This window comes from Manis pentadactyla, chromosome 8, assembly GCF_030020395.1.
Source record: "Manis pentadactyla isolate mManPen7 chromosome 8, mManPen7.hap1, whole genome shotgun sequence".
In the NCBI taxonomy this organism is placed as follows: domain Eukaryota; kingdom Metazoa; phylum Chordata; class Mammalia; order Pholidota; family Manidae; genus Manis; species Manis pentadactyla.
In genome coordinates, this window is record NC_080026.1 from 34,329,954 (window position 1) to 34,351,651 (window position 21,698).

The window sequence follows — 21,698 nt, forward strand, 5'->3', positions numbered from 1 at the left end:
TTTTTTTGAGGAAATAGAAAAGTCCATCCTAAAGTTTGTATGGAATCTCAAGGGACCCCAAATAGCCAAAACAATCTTGAAAAAGAAGGAAAGTTGGAAGACTCACACTTCCTGATTTCAAAACTTATTACAAAACTACAGTAATCAAAACAATGTGGTGCACATGAGAAAGACATACAGACCAATGAAATAGAATGTCAAGCTCAGAAATAAACCCTGGCATATATGGCCAATTGATTTTTGACAGGGGTACCAAGATCGTTTGATGGGGAAAGGACAGTCTTTTCATCAAATGGTGCTGAGAAAACTGGGTATCCATATGCCAAAGGCCTTACCATATACCATATATAAAAATTGACTCAAAGTGGATTAATGACCTAAATAATAGAGTTTATAGAAAACAGGATAAAAGTTCCATGATGCTGGATTTAAACAGTAATTTCGTGGATATAATATCAAAAACAGGTGACAAAAGAAAAAAACTAGATTAACTGGACTTTATCAAAACTTTGGTGCATCAAAGGGTACTATCAGGAGAGTGAAGTGATAGCCCACAAAATGAGAAAAACTATTTGCAAATCGTATATTTGATAAAGAATTAATATCCAGAATATACGGAAACCCCTGCAAGTCACAATGACAACAACCACCCAATTCTAAAATCGGCAAAGTACTTGAATAGGCATTTCTCCAAACAAAATCCACAAATGAACAGTAAGCACATGAAAAGATGGCTCAACATCACTAGTCATTAGGGAAATGCATATCAAAAACACAATGACATGCCATTTCATACACATTAGAATGGATATTATTTTAAAAACACAACAGAAAAATAATGAGTATTGGTGAGGGTGTGGAGAAATTGGAACTCTCATGTATTGCAGGTACGAATGTAAAATGGTATAGCTGCAGTGGAAAACAATATGGCAGTTCCTCAAAAAGTTAAACAGAATCATATGATCCAGCAATTCCACTAGTAGGTAAATAACCAAAAGAATTTTGAAACAGGAATTCAAACAGATGCTTATACGCTATTACTGTTCATAAGAACATTATTCACAATAACAAACAATAGAAATAAACCAAATATATTAGGTACATATAATGGAATATTATTCAGCCTTAAAAAAGGATGAGATTCTGATACATGCTGTAACATGGATGAACCTTATAAACATGCTGAGTGAAATGTCAGGCACAGAAGGACAAATACTACCATTCCACATACTCAAGTTTCCTAAAATAGTTAAATTCATAGAGACAAAAAGTAGAATTAGTGGGTACTAGGAGCTGGGGTGGGGGGAACTGGAGCGAATGGGTGTGAATTGTTTAATGAGTACAGAATTTCTGTTTGGGATAATGAAAAGGTTCTGAAAAATCGATAGGGAAATACAAATCAAAACCACAGTAGAATTGCACAACATTGCAAATACTACTGAATTGTACCCTTACTAGTGATTAAAATGGCAAACGTTATGTATTGTATACTTTACCACAATAAAAACATTTTTAAAAAAGGTAAAACCCCGTGGCATACAACAATAAACCTTGATTTCTTGCTCACACATCTGTGGGTCAGCCAGAGTCCAGCTCAGGTAAGCTTGTTTTGAAGCTATGGTTTGGGTCCTGGTCTGCTCCTTGTGTTTCTCAGCTTCCTTGGACCAGCAGCTACCTGAGGCATCATCTTACAGAGAAAAGTGGGAATACTGATGGGCAAGTGCAGCTGCACAAATACATTTCAAGCCTTTGCTGGCATCACATCTACTGACCTCTCACTGATAAAGCAAGTCATACGGCCAAACCCAAAGGCAGGGGAGAGAGAAGTACCTTTGTATGCCTGGAAGCCATGGCAAAGTTGTGCATGAATACTGCTACCATGGGAAAATGAAGATGTGAGGCTAATAATTAAGTGCACTACAGACATACGCTAAGAACTTTTAAAATTTTTTGGCAACATTAAAGAATAAGGCCTTAATCTTTAGTACATTATTTTAGACTATGAAGCTTACCTCCAAGTATTGAAATAAATTTGATGGTTTTAACAGAATCTTTGAAGTCTATTTTATACTTTCTTCCTTTTTAACTTTTTCTTATGACCGGATGCCAGAATATCTATTACTGTCCTAGGTTATAATGTGGTTCTTTACTACTTTTTTGTCTCTGTTTGTTTTCTTTTTTTTTAATGTACATTTTCAGCAGTCAACTGTTACTTAATACAACAGTAGTGCTTGCTCTACTAGTTCCACCAGACTTGTTTGTTTGTTTGTTGCTTCTTATGGAATATAGACATGAAAACTTAGAATCAAGATGGATGGAACTACAGATAATGAAATTGTCCCTAAGGTTATTAGTGAGGCCCTATGTACTAAACTTTCTGGCATTTGTAGTAGAAAGATGGGATTTCATTCCTTCAGATAACTGAATACTATTTATTTGTCTCTCAAGTTGCACATTTTATAATTGTTTGAGTTATTCACACATTATATCATTCATTTAAAAAAATTGACAGTAAACTCAGTATTTTTATAAAATATTTTATATAAAGAATGGTGCTTTTCAGAGTTTTATTTTCTAAGAAAAGTTTGAGAAGTAAACTATTAAGTTGATGATTGACAGTTCCTAACAGGTGACATGAAGTCTGTTGTGCCTTTTAGGCATTTTTAGTAACAAGGCTAACCTAATTCATCTTATTTGTGGAGTGATTAATTATATGTAGGGTCAGAAGGGTGGTTGGAAAATGAAAGAGGTATGAAACACAATTCAGTGATAGTGTACTTTGGGAGGTAGTGGTAATAATAGAAATAGCTGACTTAGCTCTTGAAGAGATGTGTTCAATTTACTTCATCCACTTCTCTAACAATAAAATAGTCCCCAGGAGTTCTCTGCTTTCCACTGTGACTTTTTTTCCTGCCATATCCTCTGTAAGAACCCAAGGCTTTCAGTTGCCAGTTAGACATAACCCTCTTTCAAAGTATGGACATAGTAGCATATTAGTTTCAAACTGTAAAACTGAAACCTTAGTAGGGTCTCTTTATGGCAGCAGCCATGCTCTAGTATATACACCATAAGGTATTAAGCCATCTTAACATACAGTGTCAGTTAAATTCATATTAGACTTTTTCTACAAAATGGAATTTTGTCCTTATTCTGGCAGTAGTAGCTCATGCAAGTGTCCCTATCCCTCTCATATGGCTCTGATTAAACACACATAGAAAACCTTCCTCATGGAAACTCATGAGGTAAGCAACAGAATTCTCACAAAGCCTGAATCAGGTTATCAGGTATCAGGCTTACTAAGGTGACTGATAGGTGGCAGTCACACTGAAGAAAGATTGAATGACACTAGATTGCCAGTATTAGAAAGCCCTTTTAACAATGAACTGAAGCTTCTGGATCCCTTCAGCTCTCAAAGGAGCCTTATATTAGTTCACTGGCTACCTCTTTTAACAGAGGCAAAATAAATTCTGTGTTTCTTTAAAACATAACGTTTTAGCTAGATACTAGATGATAGCTCTAGTGTAAGAGTTATGAGAGTGCAAGAGACGTCTACTGTTGATTTTTTAATTGGGTTTATTGCCACTTGAGTTTCCTCTCCCTATGAAGAGTCTGCCCAAGCATTTTTTTATTAATGTATGATTAACATATATAAATTTCAGGTATACAACATAATGATTTGATACTTGCATACATGGCAAAATGATCACTGTAAGTCTAGTTACCACCCATCACCATACAGAGCTACAAAAATTTTTTCCCCAATTATTTTTGACATTAATTTGTAGATGTCCTTTATATATTCCTGGGAAAGCAATCCTTTTAGTTTCAAGTGCTACATTATCTCTGAGTTTGTGACTCATCTTTTTACTCTTTGTAAAAGTTTATTGTTTAACAAAGTAGTTAAAATATGAACTCTGAGCTAGACTACCTGGATTCAAATCCTGGCTTCATCACATACAAGGCATATGATGTTAAGTAATTACTTAAACTCTATATGCCTCAGTTTTCTCTCTTACAAAATGGAGAATAGTATCTCATAGGTTTGTTGTGAAGTTAAACTTAGTTAATGTGTGTTGAGCATGTAAAACAGTATCTCACACATAGTAAAAACTTTATACATATTGCTGTTGCATAAACATTATTGAAGAAATCCTTTCCCACCTCAAGGTCATTAAGATGCTTTCCGGCTCCTTTCTCTGAGGTTGCGTGCACTTTGTAAGTGTGTAACCTTTAATCTTTAACTTTCTCACCCCACCTTTTCAGGGCGCCTCTCCTTACTGAGGCTGCCTGCTGCACTTGTCTCTTTAAGTAACTAAGTAAAACTTTCACTCTGCTTCAAAAAAAAAAAAAAAGATATTTTCCTAAAAGCTTTATTATCTTTTACATTTAGCTCGTTAATATGCCCAAACTTTATTTTTGCTTGTAAGTTAGAGGTCCAGTCTCATTTTCTTTATTGTAGATAATCAAATTAGTACAGTTCATTAAAAGTCCCTCCTCTTATGTAAGCTTTACTACCTCCTCTGCCATATGTCAAGATATCTTTATACACATGGATTGTTGCTGAGATTTCATTTTTGTAATTTTTATCTGTCTAGCCCTGAACCAGTACCAACTGTCATAATTACTATAGTTTTTTTTCATAGAAGTGTTTTGCATGTAAAACTTTTCAAGAACATAGATAAGTTGGGCAGTATTATAAATATCTGTGTATATATTTTGCTGTTATCTAGTACTCCTTTAGCACTTTCTACCAGCTTACATCACTTCATCCACACTCACCTCATTATTGCTCAAATGTGCTAGGCATGTTCCTGCATTAGGGACTCTGTACTTGATGTTCTGTTAGCAATACCCTTTCCCCAAAGGATCAGTGTGGCTCGCCCGCACTGTTTTTGTTATTTATTCAAATAATCATATTCTCAACAAGGCCTTGACTAGCCACACCATCTAAAACTGTATCTCTTACTATTAAACATACTGTATATCTTATTTTAATCTCTTGCCCCATGTAGAAGGTCAGCCTTATGAAATAAGGGGATTTTCTCTGTTTTTCCCACTGCTGTATTCCCAGGGCCTACCATAGTGCCTGGCACATGATAGTCAAATTTTTTGTTTAATGATTGTATAATCTGGCTCCCAAATCTGTGTTTTCTTCATTAACTCATGATGCCTCCTGAGTGTAATACTGTCTTTGATTTAGTCCATTTAATATTTTCCAACCACCTAATTTTGATATTGATAAGTTACGTCATATTTAAATAAACATCTTAGAATCTTGAAAGTAGGATTTATTCTAAATGAACTAAATGAGATATTTAATGACTGGTCTATAATGGGTCAATTAACCTTGTAAGACACTGATTCCTTAGGTTTGTCCTTTAACGTAAGACAAAGAAGATCAGACAGGAAAAAATCTACTGGCCCTCAAGGAAGTCTGTTTTGCTTCCCCAATATTCTAATGTGACTCACTAAAAGGTGTATTTAGCTTATATTATCCTCATAAACAAAGAACAGATGCTGGAGTGCCTTAAACAAGCCTACTCTTTATTAGTCCTGGTTTTCTTCTACATATAAATTTACCTTACATTTTTTGGGGCAACATACTGTCCATTAGAGCAGAGGTTCTTAAACTTTAGCGTGAGTAACAATCATCTGGAGGGCTTGTTATAACACTGATTGTTAGACCCTATGCTAGAATTTCTGATGCTAGATCTGGGGTTGGACCAAGGAATTTGCATTTCTAACCTCTTCACAGGTTATGCTGATACTGGTCTGGGAACCATACTTAGAAAACCACTATACTAGATTAACTGGAAAAATACCACTTCTTTCACTCTATACTTTTCTTTTTTATTGAAGGATAGTTGACATAATATTATAATAGTTTTCAGTTGTAAAACATAGTGATTATATACATTACAAAGTGCTCACCACAGTAAGTATAGTCACCATCTGTCACCATACCAAGTTATTATAATACTATTGACTATATTCTTCATGCTGTACCTTGCATCCCTGTGACTGACTTATTTTATAATGAAGTCTGTACCTCCCTATTATTTCACTTCTCTCCTCATCCCTCCCCCTGGAAGTCACCAGTTTGTTCTCCATTGAGTCTTTCTAGGTTTTTGTTTATTGTTTTATTTTTTAGGTTCCACACATAAATGAAATCCTGTTTGTCTTTCTCTGACTTATTTCACTTAGCATAATATACTCTAGGTCCATCCTGTTGTTGCAAATGGCAAGATTTCATTCTTTTTTGTGGCTGAGTAGTACTTCATTATGTATATATACACATCTTCATTATCCATTCATGTTTTCATAGACACTTAGGTTGCTTCCACATTTTGGCTATTGTAAATATGCAATAAACCTAGGGATACATTGATATTTTCAAAAAAAGAAATTTTCTTTGGTAAATACCCAGAAATGGAGTTAACTGAATCATGTTATTTCTATTTTTAATTTTTTAAAGAACCTCCCTATTGTTTTCCATGTATCTGTACCAATTTACTTTGCCACCAACAGTGTATGAGGATTCCCTTTTCTCCACATCCTTACCAACACTTGTTTCTCCTTGTCTTTTGATACTAGCCATTCTAATTGGTGTGAGGTGTTATCTCCTTACAGTTTTCTCTGCATTTCCCTGATGATTAGTGATGTTGAGCATTTTTTCATGTGTCTATTGGCCATCTGCATGTTTTCTTTGGGATAATGTCTATTCAGGTCATCAGCCCATTTTTTAATTGGATTCTTTGGGGGTTTTTGTGGGGTTTTTTTGGTGTTGAGCTGTATAAGTTCTTTTGGATATCAACCCTTTATCAGGTACATCATTTGCAGATATAGTCTCCCATTCATTAGGTTGCCTTTTCATTTTCTTGATGGTTTCCTTGTGTAAAAGCTTTCTGATATGATGTTGTCCTACTTGTTTACTTTGCTTTTGTTTCCTTTGCCTAGGGAGTTATATTTAGAAAAAAATTCCTAAGGCTAATGTCCAAGAGTTTACTGCCTATGTTTTAGGAGTTTTTTGGTTTCAGGTCTTACCTTGAGTCTTTAATCCATTTCAAGTTTATTTTTGTATATGGTGTAACAAAGTGGTCTAGTTTCATTCTTTTGCATGTAACTGTCCATTTTTCTCAGCACCATTTATTGATGAGACTGTCTTTTCCCCACTGTTTATTCTTGACCCCTTTGTTGTGGATTAAGTGACCATGTAAACATGAGTTTATTTCTGGGCAAATTGTTCCATTGATATGTTTGTTTATTTTTGTGCCAGTACCATACAGTTTTGATTATTATGGCTTTATAGTTTAGTTTGAAATCAGAGGGATTGATACCTCCTACTTTGTTCTTCTTTTTCAAGATTGCTTTGGCTATTCTGAATATTTTGTGGTTCCATACAAATTTTAGGATTTTTTGTTCTTGTTCTGTTAAAAATTGCCCCTAGTATTTTGATAGGGATTGAATTGTATGTGCAGATTGTTTTGGGTAGTATGGACATTTTAACAATATTAATTCTTCCAGTTCATGAACACAATACATCTTTCCATTTATTTGTTTTGTCTTCAATTCCTCTCATCAGTGTCACAGCTTTCAAAGTACAGATCTTTCACTTCCCTGGTTAAATTTATTCCTAGGTATTTTATTCATTTGTATGCAGCTGTAAATGGGATTATTTTCTTAATTTCTCTTTCTTCTAGTTCATTTGTAGTATATAGAAAAGCAACAGGTTTTTGTATATTGATATTTGTATCTTACAGTTTTACTGAATTCATTTATTAATTCTATTTGTTTTTTGGTGGAGTCTTTAAGGTTTTCTATATATTGTGTTACCTGCAAATAGTGACAGTTTTACTTCTTAATAATTTGGGTGCCATTTGTTTCTTTTTCTTTTCTAATTGCTCTGGCTAGAACTTGCAATAGTAGAATTTTGAATAAAAGCAGTGAGAGTGGACATCCTTGTTTAGTGAGCATTTCCTGATCTTAGAGGAAAGCTTTTAGCTTTTTGCCACTGAGTATGTTAGCTGTGGGTTTGTCATATATGGACTTTATTACATTGAGCTGTGTTCTCTGTACACCCACTTATATTGAGAGTTTTTATCATGTGTGGATGTTCATTTTTTTCAAATGCTTTTTCTGCATCTGTTGAGATGATCGTGTGAGTTTTACCCTTCCTTTCATTAATGTGGTATATTACATTGATTGATTTCTCGATGTTGAACCATCCTTGCATCCCTGGAATAAATCCCATGTAATCATGATAAATTATCCTTTTATGTATTTTTTAATTCAGTTTGCTAATACTGTATTGAGGATTTTACATCTTTGTTCATCAAGGATATTGGTTTATAATTTTCTTTTTTTTTTTTTTTAATAGTGGCTTTGTCTGGTTTTGGTTTTAGGGTGATGCTGGCCTCATAGAAAGAATTTGGAAGCATTCCTTCCCCTTCTATTTTTTGGAATAGTTGGAGGATAAGGTTTAACTTTCAATGTTTGGTAGAATTCTGTGAAGCATGGGTCCTGGGATTCTGTTTGGGGGGAGTTTTTTGATTACTGATTCAATTTTGTTAGTAATTGGTCTGTTCAGATGTCTTCTTGATTCAGTCTTAGAAGATTGTATGTTTCTAGGAATTTATCATTTCTTCTAGTTTGTCCAGTTTGCTGGCATATAATTTTTCATAGAATTCTCTTATAATCCTTTGAATTTCTGTGGTGTCAGTTTTAACTTCTTTTTCATTTCTAATTTTATCTAATTGAGTCTTATCTCTTCTTTCTTGATGAGTCTGGTGAAAAGTTTATCAATTCGATTTATCTTTTCAACAAACCAGCTCTTTTGGTTTCATTGATTTTTGTTTGTTTTCTTAGTCTCTATTTCATTTATTTCTGCTCTGATCTCATATGTTCCTCCTGCTGTTAACTTAGACTTTGTTCTTCTTTTGTCTGATTCCTTAAGTTTTAAGGTTAGATTGTGTATTTAGATTATTCTTGTTACAGTAGGCCTGTGACAATACAAACTTCCATCTTAGAACTGTTTTTGCTACATCCCCAAAATTTTGAACTATTATGTTTCTATTTTCATCTCTCTGTATTTTTTGGTTCTTTGTTTTCTTCATTGATATCGCGTTCGCTCCTTGTGGCGGTGACGACAGCGATACGTACACAGACCTGGTTCACTTCAGTTCTTTATTGTTGCTCGGAAGGTCGGGAGAAGGTGAGTGAGAAGAAGCAACAGCCGGAGGGAGCGAGTGAGAGGAAGAATGAGAGGAGAGAGAGAGAGAGAGAGAGAGAGAGAGAGTGTCTCTTTCCTGCTTATGCCTTATATAAAGGAAGCTGGCCTATGGTGATCAAGATCATGCGTGACCTTTAAGCTGATTGTTAGCATGCCTTCTGCATGAGTTGAGCACGAGCGCGGAAGCATGGGGCAAGCCTATAGGAGCAACTTCCTTATGCTAATGCCACCAAACCAGGAAGGGTGGCGCCCAGGAAGCGGGCACCATCTTAGGGCATTGGTCAGCTACAGTGGAAGGGCGGTGTTCAGCCATAGTGGGACTCAGCCTCGGCCGTAGGCCAGCCCCTACATCTCCCCATTTTTTGTTTTTTAACACAATGAGGCTCGGGGACCATGCCTGTCTTAGGTTGTCAGGGAGGCGCAGCATCCTTACCCGTCATAGGGCAACAGACAGCTAAGGTCTGCGCCCTGTCTTAGGTTGGTATGCGTACCTCCTGATCTTACCCGTCTTTGACTACTGGTGCAACATATTGTGCTACACCCTAGGGGAGATGCCTTCCTCTATAGCTGCCATGGCCTGCACCAGAGCCATCCGCACTTCCCGATGTTGCCGTTGCATGGAACAGACTTTTCTCCCAAGTAGGAGAAGACCTACAAGGAGTAATATACCCATAACACCCATGCCTGACCAGGCTTTGGTGGCATTTAGCACGGCTTCAGAAACTGAGCTACAGACAGCGCCTCTACCTTTTGGGAACTAACATTCAATATCTCTAGCCGTAGCTGAGTGGTGAGCACGTCAAACTCACTGGACCAATTGGTGGATAACATCTTGCCTAATTCCCTGGACAGATTGGCAGCTTTAGAGAGGTTATGAAAAGGAATGCCAGTAACACATAGAGCTGTCAAAGGGCAGATATGGGAGATTAAGTGTACTATAGGTAGAGAAAAAGGCAGGAAAGGTATGTGTAGTTTCAGTCACCGGGAGTGGTAGAGGCCAAGCCTTCACCAGACCCCATAGTTTTCTGGGTTCCGCTATCACCTGCTGAAGGATCAGTAGTAGGATCAGCATCAGTGGGGTCGGCATCTCGCACTTCCGGTTCTGGTCTTGCCACTCTCCGTGTCAGGCATTCAGGCACCCAGATGGGATTGTTTCGGTCCTGTGGGAAAACACAAACAGAGCCTCGGTTTCAGATTAACACTGGATCCGGGCCTTTCCATGATCCTTCCAATACATCCTTCCACATAACTGCGGGCATGTCTTTAGGCCTGGAACGGCGATTATGCCGCTCTGCTGCACTGTGGCCATCTTTGTCCAATGTCAAAAAATTTAAAATAAACAATATGATGTTAAGTTTGTCTCTGGGGGATCTGAAGTCTGCCCCTATTCCCCCTTTTTGTTTATAGAGAGCATTTTTAAGGGTCAGGTTGGCGCGCTCTACCACGCCTTGCCCTTGAGGGTTATAGGGAATGCCCGTGGTGTGGGTGATATCCATTGTTTTTAAAAAGCTGAGGAGCGATTGGGATGTATATGCTGGCCCATTGTCAGTTTTTAAATGTTTGGGCTTTCCCCAGGCCGAAAATGCCTGGAGGCAGTGAGATATGACATCTCTAGATTTTTCTCCTGTATGGCAAGAGGCAAAAATGATGCCTGAGCAGGTGTCTACAGACACATGGACATATTTCATCTTACCGAATTCTGGAATATGGGTAACATCCATTTGCCAAATGTGATTGGGGAGTAGCCCCTTTGGATTAACTCCTTCTGAGATGGAGGGTAGGAGTGTGACACACCATTTGCAACTGACTACTATGGCTCTTGCTTGGTCTCTAGTAATATTATATTTTAGGCGAAGAGTATGTGCATTGACATGGAATTGTTTGTGAAATTGAGCAGCTTGTTCTACAGGGTTAAATAGAGCTAAGATGTTAAACTCACGGGTCAGGGCATCCGCCTGCCTGTTTCCCTCAGCAAGGGGTCCTGGGAGTGAAGTGTGAGCTCTTATATGTCCGATAAAGAAAGGTTCTGATCGAGTCCATATTAGTTGTTGTAGCTTTCTAAAAATGTTGGCAACGGGGGAAGACTGGCTAATATAACTTACATTCTCTAAGATGGACACAGCATTCACTACATACTGACTATCTGCTAAAAGGTTAAAAGGTACCTGTGAGAAAAGTGTAAAGGCTTGTGCTACAGCCAACAGCTCTGTTTGTTGGGCTGAAGTGGTTGGGAAACTGAATGTCCAAGATTGGTCACCAGTGACCACAGTCCCGATGCCATTCTTTGACCCATCAGTGAACACCACCTTAGCCTTGGGTATGGGATTACATCTTGTGTTTTTAGGAAAGATGACGGGATTAGAAAGGCAGAACTGTAGCCAAGGATGTTTTGGGTAGTGGTTGTCAAAGGAAGCATTGGTGATGGTATAAGCAACAGCCCATGCATCACAGCATGCAGTAAGACATTCAATCTGCTCAGCAGTATAAGGTGTTATTATTATGTTTGGGGGAATCCCAAATGTTTTTATAGCTGTCCTGATTCCCTTGATGATCAAATCAGCTATACTCTGAGGATACCATCTTAATGTTTTTCTTGGAGAGTGGGCCAGATATACCCAGAGAATTGGCCCTTCCTGCCAAAGTACCCCTGTTGGGCTATTATTACTGGGTATCACCATAAGGAATAGCAATTTGCCATAGTCTGTTCTATCTACCTGGGCAAGCTGCAAGTGGGATTAGACTAGGCTCAAGGCTTCCTTGGCTTGCTTACTGAGAGAGCGCGGAGATGATAAATCAGAATCGCCCTTCAGTGTCTCATATAATGGACTGAGCTCTTCATCTGTAAGCTTTAGGAATGGCCTTACCCAATTTATATCTCCAAGCAGTTTTTGAAAATCATTAAGGGTTTTTAGTTGATCTGTTCTTATGGTTATTTTTAATGGCCTAGCAATAGTATCTTCCAATTTAATTCCTAAATACTGTTTGGTGCAAGTTGCCTGTATTTTCTCTGGTGCTAGTGCCAGGCCCCATATCTTAAAGTGTGCTTGCAAGAAGCAGAGGGCTTCTTGTACTTTACTATTCTTTTCATGACATAAGAGAATATCATCCATATAATGATAGATAATTACATCAGGGAACTTTTTTCTAACTTCTGCCAGGGCCTCATGGACATACAACTGGCACATAGTAGGGCTATTTGCCATGCCTTGTGGCAACACTTTCCATTCATACCACTCATCTGGGTGACCATGATTGACGGCTGGTACCGTGAAGGCGAACTTTTTACAATCCTCAGGATGTAGAGGGATGGAAAAGAAACAATCTTTGATATCTATTACAATGGTCTTCCAATCTTTTGGCAGGGCCATAGGCAATGGTAAACCTAATTGTACTGATCCCATGAGAATCATCTGTTTATTTACAGCTCTTAGATCATGCAGCAATCTCCATTTTCCTGATTTCTTTCTTATGACAAATATGGGTGTATTCCATGGAGAAGTAGAACTTTGAAGATGCCCTGCGGCAATTTGCTCTTGCACTAATGTGTGGGCTGCTTCTTTTTTCTCTCTGGTAAGGGGCCACTGAGGAACCCACACGGGCTCCTCTGATCTCCATTGTATTTTTAGTTCTTGTCTGTCCTCAATGGCCCCGAGGAAAAACCCAGTCCTGGACCTCCAAACCTACTGGGTGTCCCTCCCGAGAATGGGATAGGTGTCACTCTACCAGTTAGGTTTTTCCCTAGGCCTCCGGTTCCTGTATAGCCCTGCTTCCTCATAATGGGCTTTGCCTGATTACTATAGAAGGTTTCTGTTGTTAGTTTAAGATTCATCTGGGTCAGTATGTCTCTTCCCCAGAGAGACACCGGTATGCTCAGCACATAAGGTTGAACCACTCCCTCATGTCCCTCCGGGTCCTTCCAGGGGAGTGTGGCAGCACTACATAATGGGGCTTGAGCTATGCCCAGCCCTCTTAAAGTCTGAGCAGCTCGGTTTAGAGGCCAATCTTTCGGCCACTCATCTTCCCTTATAATGCTGCGATCTGCTCCTGTGTCTAATAGTCCTAAGAAGTTCCTATCTCTAATCTTTAGGACAAGCATAGGCCTGTCTCCCAGCTCTAATGTGAGACAGGTCAGGGGGGCCCCAGGTGATCCAAATCCTGATTGACCTCTTTTCATGTTTTTATGTCCATATTGTCTATGCTTACTAGGAAGCATAAGAATTTGAGCAATGCGGTCTCCAGAATTGATGGCTGTAACGCCTCTTGGGGAGGAGACCATAATCTTTACTACTCCCTCATAATCTGGGTCAATAACTCCTGGGTGTACTATTAATCCTGCTTTGGTTGTGGAACTCCGGCCCAATAGGAGTCCCACTGTCTCTTTTGGTAATGGTCCTTTAAAATCTGATTCTACTAATTGGACTCCCATCTCGGGAGTTAGTACAAGTCTGGTGGTGGCACAGATGTCCACTCCTGCGCTCCCTGCGGTGGCTCTCCTTGGTTCTTCAACTCTAAGCTGGATCCTTGATCTGTCAGATGAAAATGTGTCCTGGGAATTTTTTGGATCACCCCATACATTTGAGGGCCCTGAGGTGGGGGGCCCGGCCTCCCGTTTTTTGCCTGCTGCGGGGGTAGTGGGCGTCCCTCCACATCTACTACTGATCTGCACTCTCTTGCCCAATGGTTTCCTTTTCTACATCTGGGACATAATCTCGGTTGTGGTTGGATGTTGGTCACACTGGCTCCTCCTCCGCCTAATTTCGGGCAATCTCGCTTTAAATGACCCATCTGCTTGCAATAGAAGCATGCCCTGGGAGGGGTAGCCCTTCTGCGCGCATTTTGCAGTCCCTGAGTTATGGCTGCAGCCATTACCTGTCCTTGCACTACAGTGTCATTGATATCCCTGCAAACTTTGAGGTAAATATTTAAGTCTTTATTTTTCCAAGGTCTGATAGCCTCTTTACACCATTTATTTGCTTGCTCATAGGCCAACTGTTTTACTAGGGGCATGGCTGTGTCAGCATCTCCAAATATACGGCCTGCGGTTTGCATCAGTCTCGCCAAGAAGTCTGCATAAGGCTCATTTGGTCCTTGGAGTACTTTAGATAATTGACCCTGTAAATCACCAGTGCCCTGGAGTGTCTTCCAGGCCTTGACAGCTGCTGTAGCTATTTGCATATACACTGCAGGCGGGTAATTTATCTGATTATGCTGTCCTAAGTAAGGTCCTGTGCCCATCAGCATCTCTAGGTTCCACTGATTGTTCCCTGTGGCAGCGTTGCGCCGGGCAGTGTCCTGTGAAAGCTCTGCCCACGCAGTTTTGAATAGCAGGTACTGAGCTCCAGTAAGGCATGCTCTGGCTACATTAGCCCAATCATCTGGTGTTAGATTCTGAGTGGCTAATGACTCCACTATGGCCACAGTGAACGCTGCTTGCACTCCATAGGTGGTGGCAGCTTCCTTTAGGCTTTTAACAAGCTTAAAATCTAGGGCTTGATGGTATCTTTGCTGGGTGTTTGGATCTTCTATTACTGGGAAGGCTGCATTCCCCTCCATGGTTAGCCATTCCCTCCATCTATTCTTGCCCAATTGTTCTTGGCACCCCTGGCCACCACAACATGAGTAACTCTGGTAAAGGGGTCGCTCTGCTCTATAGGTTGGAGAACAAAATGGATAATTTGGGGCGGTTGGCACAATCTCTTCTACCTTACTGCTCTTATTGGGGAGAGGGGCCGAACTAGTCTCTCCTTCCTCTCTGCTTACTCTCAGTTGGCTCAGTGAGGGGTACAATGTGGGCCAATGTCCTCTCTGAGCAGCCCTAGCCTCTAACTCTTCTCCTGATAATTCTTGGTCCTCTTCCTCATCAGAGGACCCCCCTGTGTCAGAGGCTCTTTCTTCTTTCAAGAACCTCCTCTCCTTCCCTTATGGCTTATCACTAATTTACATTTGTCGCTATACCACGAACTTTCCTTGCTTCGTCGCTATCCCGTGAACTTTCACTGGCGCCCTAACTTTTCATAACATTTTTGACAAAACAAAACAGTACAACAAAGAACACTATGACGGACAGACAAAACAGAAATCCCCACCACAGCCGCTTGCTATCTCCTTTCCTACTTCTACTTTCGCTTTGCTCGTTGGTCCACTCACCCTTCTCCTCTGAGGCGCCTTCCCGAGCAATCCTTCCGAATGGGGTCCACAGGTACTGCTTCAGGGTAAGAAGCTCTATGGCGTCCGCGTCCGCCAGTTTCTCCTCTGGGTGGTTGGAGAAAAATTCCCGGGTTTCGGCACCAGATATCGCGTTCGCTCCTTGTGGCGGTGACGACAGCGATACGTACACAGACCTGGTTCACTTCAGTTCTTTATTGTTGCTCGGAAGGTCGGGAGAAGGTGAGTGAGAAGAAGCAACAACTGGAGGGAGCGAGTGAGAGGAAGAATGAGAGGAGAGAGAGAGAGAGAGAGAGAGTGTCTCTTTCCTGCTTATGCCTTATATAAAGGAAGCTGGCCTATGGTGATCAAGATCATGCGTGACCTTTAAGCTGATTGTTAGCATGCCTTCTGCATGAGTTGAGCACGAGCGCGGAAGCATGGGGCAAGCCTATAGGAGCAACTTCCTTATGCTAATGCCACCAAACCAGGAAGGGTGGCGCCCAGGAAGCGGGCACCATCTTAGGGCATTGGTCAGCTACAGTGGAAGGGCGGTATTCAGCCATAGTGGGACTCAGCCTCGGCCATAGGCCGGCCCCTACAATTGACCCATTGTTTAGTAGCATGTTGCTTCACCTCCACTTATTTTGTGGGGTTTTTTCCTATTTTTTTCTTTGTGATTGATTTCTAGTTTTACTGTTCTTGGAAAAGATACTTACATAATTTCAGTCTTCTTAAATTCATTGAGATTTGTTTCCTGACCTAATGTGTGATCTGTCATGTAGAACACTCATGTGCACCATAAAATAATGTGTATTCTGATTTTGAATGGAATGTTTTATATATGTATATATGTTTGTTAAGTCTGTTTGGTCTAATATGTTGTGCAAAGCCACTCTTTCCTAATTGATTTTCTGTGATTTATCCATTGATATAAGTGGGGTGTTAAAGACCCCACTATTATGTTATTACTTTCATTTTCTCCTTTTATGTCTATATATTTGCTTTATATATTTAGGTGCTCCTATGTTGGGTACATAGATATTCACAGTTGTTATATCCTTTTGTTGGCCAGATCCCCTTATCATTATGTGATTCCCTTCTTTGTTCTTATAGTCTTTGTTTTGAAGTCTGTTATGTCTGATGTAAGTATTGCTACTCCAGCCTTTTTTTTTCCCACTTTTATTTGCATGGAATATCTTTTTCCATCCCTTCACTTCCCTTGTGTGTATCTTTAGGTCCTAAGTAAGTCTCTCATAGGCAACATATAGATGGGCCTATGTGGATAACCTCATGGTTACCAAAGGTTCATGTGGAACGTGTATATATCTCTCTCAGTCCATATTAGGTTGATGGTCTGAACATATTCTAAAAACCCATTATTATTCCCCCCTCCAGTTTTATATATATGATGTAATAATTTACATCTTTTTATTTTGTATATCCCTTGACAAATTCTGTGTATGTAAAATTTCTTACTTTCATCTTTTGAACTTCAAACTAATTTTGTTAGTTATTGGTCTACTACCTTTACTGTATGTCTGTTTTTACCAGGGAAATGTTTTCCCTCTCCTAATTTTCATACTTCTAGTATGGCCTTTTCTTTCCAACTCAAAGAAGTCTCTTTAACACTTCTTGTAAGGTCGATTTAGTGGTAATGAACTCCTTTAAATTTTGTGTCTGGAAAACTCTTTTATCTCTCCTTCAGTTCTGAATAATAACCTTGCTGGGTAGATTATTCTTGGTTTTAGATTTTTTTGCCTTTCAGCACTTTGAAGTTACCCATGCTGCTCCCTTCTGGCATTCAAAGTTTCTGCTGAAAAGTCAGCTGATAGCCTTGTGGGGTTTCCCCTTGTAGGTAACTGCTTTTCCTTGCTACCTTTAAGATTCTCTCCTTATTTTTAATCTTAGTCATTTTAGTTACCATGTGTCTTGGTGTGGACCTCCTTGGGTTCATCCTCTTTGGGGTTCTACGTGCTTCCTGGACCTGTCTCTTTCTCCAGGTTAAGGAAGTCCTCCACTATTATTTCTTTAAATAGGTTTTCTGCCCCTTTCTCTCTCTCTCTCTCTCTCTTCTCCTTCTGGGACCTCTCCTTATGAGAATATTGTTTTGTTTGAAGTTATAGAGATCTTTTAGCATCTTTTCATTTTTAAAAATTGTGTTTTTTTTTCCATCTGTTTGGCTTGGTTGCTTTACTTTACTCTGTCTTCCAGATTGCTAATCCATTCTTCTGCATCCTGTAATCTGCTGTGATTCCCTCTAATATATTTTCATCACAGTTACTGTATTCATCAGCTCTGACTGGTTCTTTTTTTATTTTATATCTTTTTGTTGAAGTCCTTCTGAGTTCATCCACTGTTCTCCTTAGTTCAGTAAATATCTTTATGACAATTACTTTGAACTCTCTATCAGGTAGATTGCTTGTTTCCATTTTGTTTAGCAATTTTCCTGGTATTTTGTTCTAACCTTTGAAACATTTTTTTCTGACTCTCCTCATTTTGTCTGGCTTTATGTTTGTTTCTGTGTTTGCTTGTACTAGGTAGGTCAGCTATGTTTTCTGGTCCTGAAAGCAGTGGCCTTATGTAGTAGGTATCCTGTGGTGGCTAGCACAGTACCCCCTGGTCACTAAACTTGGTACTCCGGGGATGTCCCCTCTATGGTATGTGTGTGCCCTCTTGTGCTGAGGCATGACTGCTGTAAGCAGGCTGGTTGGTGGTGGGCAAGACTGACCTTCTGCTTGGCTGTCAGCGATAACTGCTCTTACTGTAGTTACACTAGTTTACCAGGCTCTCTCTGGCTACAGCTGGCTGGGAGGCTTGGGCTACAGCCCCTGCCTGTGTTGTGGTGGTTTTTATTCTAAGTTGGTACCAGGCATATAGAATTCTAGATAGTGAGGCAAAATGAAGTGATTTTTATTTCTTACTTTCTTCACCACTTTTCACCCTTTAGCCTCATTCTGATCCTTTTCCATCCCTGAGCAAATGTTCAGCCCTGAGCAAATGTTCATTGAAATGGATTGTGGTTTTTTCCTTCTGTACAATAAGCATTGTTGGATTTCTGGAATCTTATAAAATAGCACCAAAACTACTCCAGACCCAGTTTCTCACCATGGCAAATAGAAATTTTCCTATGAAAGTTAAATCTTCTTTGTTGTTTTTTATTTTTCTCTTAGTGTATGTTAAACTTCATATAGACATTCTTAAATGTAATTACATAATCTAATAGTCTGTCTGCCATAAATACAATGACAGTGTGTACTCAGTAACTATAAGCAATGAGGATTTAATTGTAGGACCCTAATGTCCTCTTATTACCTTGAAAACTTTTCAGTTGACCTTATTCTATTATTTAATTCCATTACATACCAGTAATTGCATTTATAAGCCAATGTTTCTCATTATAGGAAATGCTGATCTTAGTAAAATTTCAACTATAGGGAGAGAAATGTTCTTTAATAAATAATTGAGATACTTTTTCCTACTTTTCACAATTCAGTGCTGGTCATGTTGCCTTTTAATGTCTAGAAATTTTATAAATGGTAACTAAATTGTGGCATCTAGAAATTTATCTCTTTAAGACATCACATAAGGTGTGCTACATTATGGCTTAGTGTAAGTACGTTAAATAGACTGACATTATCTCAAGTGGCTTACTGTATTAAAGAGGATTTTAATATATTCAGCTTTACTGTTGAAACACTAAATGAGCTCTGACACCTCTGATTGGATGATAAAAGTTGGGAAATTTTTTCTTTTGACAGCATCAACAAAGAGAGCATCGTAGATGTAGAAGGTGTTGTGAGAAAAGTGAATCAGAAAATTGGAAGCTGTACACAGCAAGATGTAGAGTTACATGTTCAAAAGGTAACTTTTTTCAAAGTAAAAGCCATATACAGAAATAGAAATAGATTTGAGTAGTTCTTGAAACTACTCATGTCATATCTATATTTTATTAATAATTATCATTGATGTAAAATACCGATTTGTAGATTGATTACTGAATCAATTAGCTTTTGTTATATAACAGACTACCCCATTACTTAGTGACTTAAAACAAAAAACATTTATTTGTTCACAATTCTATGCATTTGCAGTTAGGGTCAGCCCATCCTGGATGGCTCCTCTGTTCCATGTGACATCATCTGTCCCATAACTGATATTTCTGGGTTATCTTTCCCTATGTCCTTTCTTCATTCAGTAGCCCAGTCTTGCTGACATGGTTCCAGGGTTCCCAGAAGCAAGAGAGGGAAGCCCTAGTGTGTAAGCACTTTTTAAGCTTCTGCTTGTGTCACACTTGCTAAATATTCCATTAGTCAAAACAAGTCAATCAGATTTAAGGGGTGGAGAAATATATTCCATCTCTTAATGGAAGAGAAGCAACGTCATTGGAAAAGGACATGTATACAGGAGACCGAGGGGTTATTAGAGACATTTTTGCAAACAGTCTACCACAGATATAAATATATATCTTTATGTTCATATATAAAAACATCTAAAAAGCTTTGTTTACTATTATGAACCTACTTTGCTATGAACTTTTTTTTGATGTATTTGTACTCTTAATCATTATATTTCCTTATTATATTTCTCACATTTTTTAGTACAGAGAAGTCAAAAGAGATAATACCATATTGTTGTTACATTCCAGCAATAATTTCTTTTCACACGAGTTGTATCCCACATGTGTTTTCTTTTCAAACATTAAAGACTAGAAGTGCTCATTATAATTGACTTTTAAAATACTATGAGTGAATTTACACATACTTAGTACAGTTGAAGTAGCCCTACAGTTTTGAACCTACAGTTCTCAGATCCAGGCCTAGTTTGTATCTACAATATGCATCGTGATTTTCTCTTAAGGAGTAGTCCCATTTTACCCTTACCCCTGTGTGTTTGTGTGTGTGTGTGCGTATGCATGTGTGTGTACATGTGTGTGTGTGTGAGCATGTGTAAGAGAGCAGTCAGGCAGACTGACTGACAAATACAGAAAGATAGACTCAAATATATACACTAATTTGGGCATAAGGTTGTATTTAACTGGAATTGATTGTCATGGAACTCTTCAAGACAGAAAATGTTATATTTTTTACTGATCTAACTTGCCAGATTACTTTGTTCTCTTTCTATAAGCCTCAATTCAAACCAGTTTCACTCAGAAGTCTGTAACCTACCTAGTAGAGGCAAACCAACCCAAGGGTACACTAACCAAGAAAAACAGCCCCTATCTTCCAAATAACATATCTTTTTCAACATTTTATTAATAAAGAGGATTCTAATAAATAGAGCAAGTAAATGTACTTCTCAAATATTCTGTTATCTAGCATTCAGTACAACCTTAATAAATGTTAATAAATATAAAGCCTGAAGAACTTACAAATTTTGCCTTAATAAAATACTTACGAAATACCTCACAGAGCATACAGGATTCTACACTATTATAACTAACAAGCAATGACTCTTCTTTTTCTATTTATATATCCAGCCATCAGTTATTGAGTACTTACTTTGTGCCAAGCACTCTGTGTAGTTCTGAGGATCAAAGTGGTTATGAAGATGATGATGAATTTCTACTAGTTATAAAAATAGAAGAGGTAGTTTTCCAGTTCAACTCTGCATTGGATATCAAGTTTCTGTTAACTCATCAAAGGGAAGCATCACAACTTGGGTGTAAGGGATGGTGACAATTCTATTTTACTATGAGGAGGAATGGAGTATCCTTCTGATACTTTTTCTTGGAGTGTCTGTGCTGAGTGCTAAATGTGATCTACCACCTGGAAGAGTATAATTTCCTTTCCTGAATTAACTAAATAAGGTCTATTTCCCTTTTGTGCTTCAGCAGGTTTTCCAGGCATAATTGGGAATAACTAATAGGGTAACATGTTTTTTAAGGGCAGCCAAAAAACCCGACCTCATTTTTTATGACCTAACTGCTTTTTAACACTGAAATGTATGGTTAGTGTGGGTGGATAGTGAGGAATTTTAGCATCATAAAGAAACACCCTCCACAGCAGCTCCCAGCCATAATAGCAGCAGGAAATAGAGCATGTTTGATGAACGATGGCAGTCAAGGGATATTTGGGGTAAAAATGAGAAAATGAAGGAGAGGTACAGCAGAGTTGGGATGATTTTGGTTCTAGTGGTAGAAATGCAAATACTGTTGACAGTAATATTAACTTATTTGCTGATGGCCCCTTCAAATAAGCAGTGTTTTCATATTCATTACTCCATTTGATTCTTACCTCAGACTTCATTTTATAAAGTATAATATTGAAGCTCTGAGGTTAAGTGATTTGTCTATTACCTTCTTTTATGTGACAAAGGCAGG

The 21,698-nt window shown here is 38.7% G+C and overlaps 1 protein-coding gene across 1 annotated transcript in view; it reads left to right on the forward strand.

The window, feature by feature from the left end:
• The window catches only part of DARS1 (aspartyl-tRNA synthetase 1), a 101,101-nt gene that overhangs the window by 60,309 nt on the left and 19,094 nt on the right, over window positions 1–21,698 (forward strand). The window contains exon 5 of the mRNA XM_036886618.2: window positions 19,135–19,237. Coding sequence (XP_036742513.1) covers window positions 19,135–19,237 — 103 coding nt within the window. The remainder of the gene's footprint in view (window positions 1–19,134; window positions 19,238–21,698) is intronic.